The sequence below is a fragment of the Pocillopora verrucosa genome, chromosome 14 (genome assembly GCF_036669915.1).
Source record: "Pocillopora verrucosa isolate sample1 chromosome 14, ASM3666991v2, whole genome shotgun sequence".
In the NCBI taxonomy this organism is placed as follows: Eukaryota; Metazoa; Cnidaria; class Anthozoa; order Scleractinia; family Pocilloporidae; genus Pocillopora; species Pocillopora verrucosa.
Window position 1 is genome coordinate 6,315,238 of NC_089325.1, and position 7,389 is coordinate 6,322,626.

General features: G+C 36.8%; 1 protein-coding gene across 1 annotated transcript; it reads left to right on the forward strand.

Annotated features, from left to right (window-relative positions):
- The first annotated feature begins 4,827 nt into the window (after positions 1–4,827).
- On the forward strand, positions 4,828–6,476 carry LOC131794859 (GS homeobox 1). Its single transcript, XM_059112424.2, has 3 exons — positions 4,828–4,943; positions 5,121–5,497; positions 5,716–6,476. Exons 2-3 carry the CDS (start codon positions 5,170–5,172, stop codon positions 6,000–6,002), a joined length of 615 nt encoding a protein of 204 aa, XP_058968407.1. The 5' UTR covers positions 4,828–4,943; positions 5,121–5,169; the 3' UTR covers positions 6,003–6,476.
- Positions 6,477–7,389: the final 913 nt, after the last annotated feature.

Here is a 7,389-nt window from a genome sequence, read left to right on the forward strand (position 1 = left end):
GTTTGTTCGAGGTACATGAAATCAGCTATTGTGTTATGTTTTCAGTAGCTTTTGCGTTAGAGCAATGTTTATTTTTCTATTCGATATCAAAGAACAGTTTCGCTTTTTCCCTGTCACTGCGTAATATTTGATAAAAATTATTCTCTCTTCGCAACTAAACTTTGTCTTTCAAGGCTCTTCATTTAAAAATAACCGTTGTTTCTTCGACAAAACAAGCGGCTCCTGTTCTGTTCAATGAATCTTATTGCAGTGACTAATATTTCGAAAATGTATTTGTCACTATCACTCCTTTTCTCAAGTGTCTAAGGGAATTTACTTTCTCCTCCTTGCGAGTACTTCGAATTGATATTGCCTAAATACAGAGGTCAACGGAAAATCTTTTTAAAAAAAGTCAAAACTCATATCAGACAGCTTTTCATGGCTAACATTGCGCGCATACTAAATGCTTTACTGAAATTTATAAAATTGAATATTATTTTTTGGTAACTTAACGTGATTCCAGTTCGACTGAACATTGCTTTGCCTTAATGTTCTAGAAACTGAGATAATTTGCCCCACTGTGGTATTTATGATGAAAGTTGTGAAATTTTAACTGTCGGATAACAATTTGGTTCAAATCATGACAGTCGAAATCTCATTACAGAATTTGTAAGTTGTTTTCTAACGCTTAATAAGTAAGGTTATTCTTTTCGGGAGAAAATGTGATGAAAATTAATCGTTCTTGTCTTCAATACCTTGATTATTTTATCTGACATTTGCTGCATTTATTCGTTGCGACATAAATTCAAAAACAAAAATTGTTCAGTGTTTTCAAGCTTAATTTCTTCAATGATCTCAAAATTGATATTCGGCAGTGTGTGCTTCAATTATAAATTTTGACTGTTATCCTTCGTGGGTTGGGAAAGCAAATTTCTTTCCTTGATCGATTAATTTCTCCGGCTAAGTTCTTACTTTGGTTATTTACCAGCTTTGTCTCTTTATCATCTTCAACTTCTCTTCATTAATTTTTCAGGCAGTTTTCGTTGAAATAAACTTGATCATAAAAGATACTTAAAATTCGTTTCTTCACAGATTTACAATCCATTCAAAAATTTGCACCAAGCTCTTATCACAGTAAAGTCGAGACAGGTTTTGGAGGGATAGCTTGGAATTTCACAAGTTTTTTCAACCCACCTTCGAAAAGATATGATAAAGTTTTAATTCAGCAAGTATTTGTGAATTTAGTCTCATCGCCACTTAGTAAAATATTAATATCGCTTCCCTTTCTTGTTTTGGTGAGGCAAAATGGTGAAATTCTTGATAAAACTGCATTAAGTAGTTTATTGAATGACTAATTTAGGCACCTTTCATTGTTCACCGAGTACGCCAAAATCATTAAGCTAGTAGAGTTTGTACTCACAGAACGTAATGTACAAATTGTCATGAGCTCGAGCGACCAGCTTTCTTCACAAACAACCGACCTATTTTCACCTGCTAAACGCTAGATAGCCACTACTGAGAGCCAAATTTCCGTTGTTTACTTTCTTTGTTTTTTTCGCCGACAGGACAAACTTAAAAATGCCCGTCAAAATATGGAATGAAAAAGATAGATTTTGCCTTCCTCGTCAATTTTTTTTCTGCACGTGAATAAACTTTTAGATGCTCAGGTTGTGATGATTTTCCGTGCGTTGGATCATTGTGATCAAGTTTTGCAAGGTGAAAACTTCATTTAAAATTCCGAGTTAGTCTAATTTTTGGTTTATTCTTTTGGGCTATTCACAAAAAAACAATTTAATCTAATGAGCAAGGTGTGCGCATCGCTCGAGTCACTAGTAATAAAAATCCACTATCTGTTCTGAGTTTAATTGAGTTGGCGTTTATAAACTTTGAACTAAATAACCGATCCTATCATTTATTAAAAGTACAATGATACCTGTCGTTTTGGCAGGCATAAGACTTTTCAAGGAAACAACACAAAACAAAACTATCACGTTTTCATAGCTACAGCCTTTTTTACAAGTCCTAGGATAGCACGCTTAAAAAAGAAAAAGATAAAAAAGAAAGACGGGTTCGGGTAGATTAACCAAGTTCACAAGCTGTGTCGGTAATTACTCCACTTAATTGAGTCATTCTATAGCTTTTTCTCATATATGAATACTTTCAGCAGTAATTCCTTTCAAAAGGTGCAAAATAAAAACATCTGCCAAATCAGGATTCGATATTTTGTAACCATGCGAGTGAAACAAGATGAAATCCCAGTGAAGAGCTTAAGGTATAATGGTGACAGATGTACCAGGAGAGTGTTCCCAAAAGTTATTCGTAAAGTGCGTCGCTCGTTTTCACCTCTTTTTTCCTTCCAACGTGATTCTAGCTGATAACACAATAACAAACTTTAATTAACGGTTTGGCCTTGTGCGTTTACACGTTCGTTTCAATTAGGATTTGAATCAAGCCGCAGGTAGTTTAGACGACAGTGCAAAGTTTTCTTCTACTGACGTGAAAATACTCTCCATATAAACAATCTCCTAATCACGACGATTAACTGGCTCGCTTTTGACCACAAATTGTCCCAAAACCACAATCTACGAAGATTAAAATATTCTTGATCATTCTTTTAGAGATCTATTGTCAATTCAGAAGTCTCCTAGTGAGTTGAGCTTTTCCAAATATTTTGTTATCACCCCACAGGATATAAATAAGTCCCACTGTTTTCAACGCATTAAAAATTATATCTTTTTTTAAGTTAATTTACCCGTGCTTTAACTACCGCACGCCTAAACTCTGTTGTGTCCAATTATAATGTTCTAGTAAAAGAAAATACTTTCTCATTTTTTTGACAGAGATCTAAGACTAGATTTGTTTTGATTCGCGAGCAAAAGATTATACATACACGGAGATCGAACGGCACGCGCGCGGACACTTAAAAACCTAATTACCTTTCTCTGTTTAGAGTAGTCTTCATGGAAACCGCTAAAAATGCAGGACATTTCCGCGATGATGGAGGGAAAATTATTCTTGAAATCGCTGAAACAAAACCCAAAAAAAAGAGTTGCTGAATCTTTCGGCCGTTACGCAAGTATGGATTGAAATAAAAACTCTATACGCGGTTCTGTTATCATAGTTTAAGGAAGGACAAATAAAGGGAATGTTTTGGTGATCGATCGCTTCCCTGGGAAGGAAAGTACTGTTCACATTTTGTAGGCTATGTCCGGCTTACTTTGAAAAAAGTAACGTTCTTTATTTGTTCCAGTAACAGGTTATTACCTTTTCCTGTATTTACTTTGAATGCTATCGACAATTTCTGTGTTACTTGCAGCCGGAGTCATCATCCAAATAATGTTTACACAAACTAAGCTAATTTCCTGTAAAACTTCTGTTTAAAGAGGGATGCAAGGTTAAACCTTATTCCTCCGTAGTTAGCGCGAAAAGGAACCTTCCGGAGAGATTAAAGGTAATTAAATGGGTAAACACAAAATTTAATGATGTGAATACGAAGCAAAATTAATTTCGCTGAAATTCACCATACCACAATTGTACTTTTCAGAGCCGTTGTACAACTGTAAAATGAGCTGAAAATGCGAACGCGTAAATCAAAATAGAATAGCTAATTATAGTCTGTAATGCAAAATGTATCCTATTGAATAATTACTCTGTGTTAATAACCTGTGCCAGTTTATTTGATTCCTTAATATTTAAACAGCGTGCAGTCTTTGAGCGCAATTTATTAGCCAGGCTTTAAGGTACTTGTTGACGAGAAGCGCGCGGTCGTTTTTCAAATTGGTTCTTAGCTATTAATATCAGTAAAATCTACGTAAAGCAAACTTGTGGGGGGTATTCTTTTGCCTGATGTACAGGTAGTAGTCTGATTCAGGGCTTTCGAAAACGCATCAGAAAGTTCTAGGCCAAAACATTCCAAAAAAATATTTGGCTAATTTAGCGCGCGCAATTTTATTTACAAAAGGTATTTACTTCGATTAGCGCTGAAGCCTGCCCATAAGGTTTTCATAGCTCATTTTTAATATTCATTTTGCGCAGGCAAGGTGCAGGTTCGACTTTTTAATTTTGCAACAAGTATTATTGCCAGGTCTATTAAACAGCATTTGTTTTCTGAGAGTTAGAATTTTTGCAATTTAAATCTTCATTTACAACTGCAGGAAAGGAGCGCCCCGAAAGCTTTTTGCATCAAAGTGAAAAGATGTGTTTCTTAAGAAGCGACTGAAAAAAATTAAGACACTCTAAAAGCACCGAGATAAGTTCCCCCTCAAGCAGAAATAAAATTAAACTTCGCTAAACAATTATTTTGCCTGGGGACTTTATTTGAAAAAATTCAATTTATTTTGTGACTGTTAAGCAAATAAGTGCACAAAATAATGATACTGCAGGGATTTTGAAAACAATCTTGATTAGGATCGTAAAGCTCACGGCGCTTGGCACGCGTAACATTTCCAGAAGCTTTAAGAGTTGAGAGTCAAAATTGATAATTTTGTAACAGAAAAAGTGGGGAATATCCTCTGAAAATAAATGAATTTGAGGTTGTTTGTCTTCTTATATGGGGTTTAATTCACGAACCGGATCTTCGCGTTTGGAAGAAAGAGCTGTTTGTTATTATACAGGATGTGTGATTGTCAGTCGGCGCAAACTAAACTTTCTCACAATGGTGCTTGCAAGAACATAGATGAAAAGTTAATTACATTGACACCAAAAAGGCCGAGTGAATAGTTAACAATTGGAAATAGAAATGTCATCAACTGCTCGCAGGTGAAACAGGGCAAAGACGGGTTTTAAAAAGAACATCATGGGGCCACTATCGTGATTAATTCTACTGGTGGATGTTAGGTGCAGCAGATTACGAAGCTTGTGTTCAGGGCGCTTGTCGATCAAATGATTGCATTCGATGAAGCAAATCTCCTGGTTGAGAAGGAGAACTGAAACAAGCACTGGAGTTATACCCCGCCCCCAACTAGGTAATCATTGGCTGATTTTGAATGGCTGTATCAGTAATTAAGCGTGCTTTAAACTGTTTTTCTAAAGCTTTCAAATTCGTTCATTATTTATGATATTCCATTATGATTCGCACAATGGTGAACATAATTTGGCAACATTGGCCACGTGCGCATAACACTATATATGCCTCATTATAGCTGACACCGACACAACTAGCGAGTTCCTTGTCGCGCACGGGTCAACATCATGAGTTCCTCCTTTTACATCGAGTCGCTAATCCAAAGCAGTAAACCGAAAAGTTCCAGCGCTTCTATCTCAGAAACAAGACGCAGCTTCGAGCCAACTGTTCCCTGTTCTTGCTGTTGGACTCCTTCGCAATCGGAAGCCTCAGGATTATGTCAGCTCTGTATTCCAACAAGTCCTGCGGTTCATCCGTTTTTACACGTCCGCGGAGCAACCATACCTGATGCAGCGAGCCTGTACTCAAAAGCCGAGTTTCTGAAAGCGGAACATGCTCATTTACAGCCTCACTATGCAAGCAGCGAAGAAGATCGCCTTCGCTTAGTGTCATACGGTAATTATCTGTAATTTTTTTTATCCTCAACTCGATACCTTTTTTTACTCGGAGAAGCCACATTATCTAATCTGGCGACAGGTGTTTTGGTTAAACCTTGGCACACTTCAAGCCTTTGAATCTTGAATTTTCACTTTTTTATCTGTACACATGCTCGATTGTGCCTTGCGATAAAGCTCGTTTAACTTATTTTTTCTTTTTCCTATTTTGCTTGACAGTTTCCCGAGCCGCTGAGCCGAATAATGTGAACAGGGGAAATTCAAGATCAAAACGCATTCGTACAGCATACACAAGCATGCAGTTACTGGAGCTCGAAAAAGAATTCAGCCAGAACAGATACCTCTCCCGCCTTCGCAGGATTCAAATCGCTGCACTTTTAGATTTATCCGAGAAACAAGTTAAGATCTGGTTCCAGAATCGCCGAGTCAAATGGAAAAAGGACAAAAAAGCTGCCCAACACCAAGTGACAGAAAGCACTCAAAGCCCGCTTTCCCCTTCAAGTTAGAGTGGTCCCGTTGATTATTTCTGCGTCCTCTAAAAGACAGCAAATTACGTACATGTAAATATGTAGAGAATTGTAGAAGGTAACGACTTTTTTTGTACAATAGTTTAACGGAACAAAAAGGTGTCTAAAATGGCTGCGTTAATCGGATAATTCATTATAAGGCTAATTAATTTCTTGGTGAAATGCATCGACTCTGTCACATCCACGCGATAAGACACGATAATCATCACCTCGAACTGCATTCGACATCAGAAGGATTTATCAGAGTCGTAAATATATGAAAGAACGATCGATCACGCATGTCTTCTTTTGTATCTGTATTGCTAGTATCAGGCAAGTACAGTTTGTATTTCAGGAACCAAGGATGTACAAAGTACTTCAAGAACATATGTTCAGTCTAATTGTTGTAAAAAAAATTAACGAGGGTCTTTAGTAATGAAAGGCCATTGGTTCTTCCAAATAAAAAGAAATCTGAATTGATGAAAAGCGAGTGACTCGGCCTCCTTAAATTTATAGTATTTAACTAGGATTACAGACTTTTGCTGGTAGTGTAAAATTTTTTTATATTCCGGTTCAATTCAGAGCTTAAAATCGAAATGTATCGCAGCACTCAAATCATTTTGTTGTCGTTTATTTGGTATTCAAGCACGAGGATAGGGCCTAAGAAATGAAAATATGGTAATTTAGCGAGTTCAGAACATTTCTCTGAATTCTGTTTTCACATTTCCCGGTGCGATCAAATTAGCAGCACTTGTTGTGTCCCTTTGTTTGATCATGAGCAGAAAATGGCAATCTTGTAGTTTCAGCCTGGCGAGGAGCCTCTATTTAATTGAAATTAATTACTTTTCTTTCGGATAAAATTTTAGGTCATCAGGAACACCCTTTACCAAGGCTACGACAAAATCATCCGAAGAATCTTCCTCCATTTTTTTTTTTTTTTAAAAAATTCGAAAGTTTTCTCCAAAATGGAACATAATTATTTCATAGAGTCAAACTGTTAACATTTCCACCTGTAGATTTTAAACCGCAATTGTGCAGTATCCATTTCGAATGAAGGGTATTGATTTACGTTTTCCTCTCCGTTTTAGAGAATGTATAAAAAAAGTATACCCAAACGAACAACCAGAAACATCCAGAGTAAAAACTGAATTAGCGAACTGATTTCTGGTTTCTCTTTCCGAGCTGCAACTTTTCTGACATTATGATTCGAGCTGACACTTCGCTCGGGGTGATTCATCAATTTCGAATATTCGACAATTGGCAATGCTTAAATGGAGATTTATAAGCGGGGGATTCGTTTGCACGCATTTAAATGTCAATTTAACATGCCACAAACTTTGTTTACGAGCGGGTACTTTGTGGAATGACGCGCGAGCTGCGGTTAGAC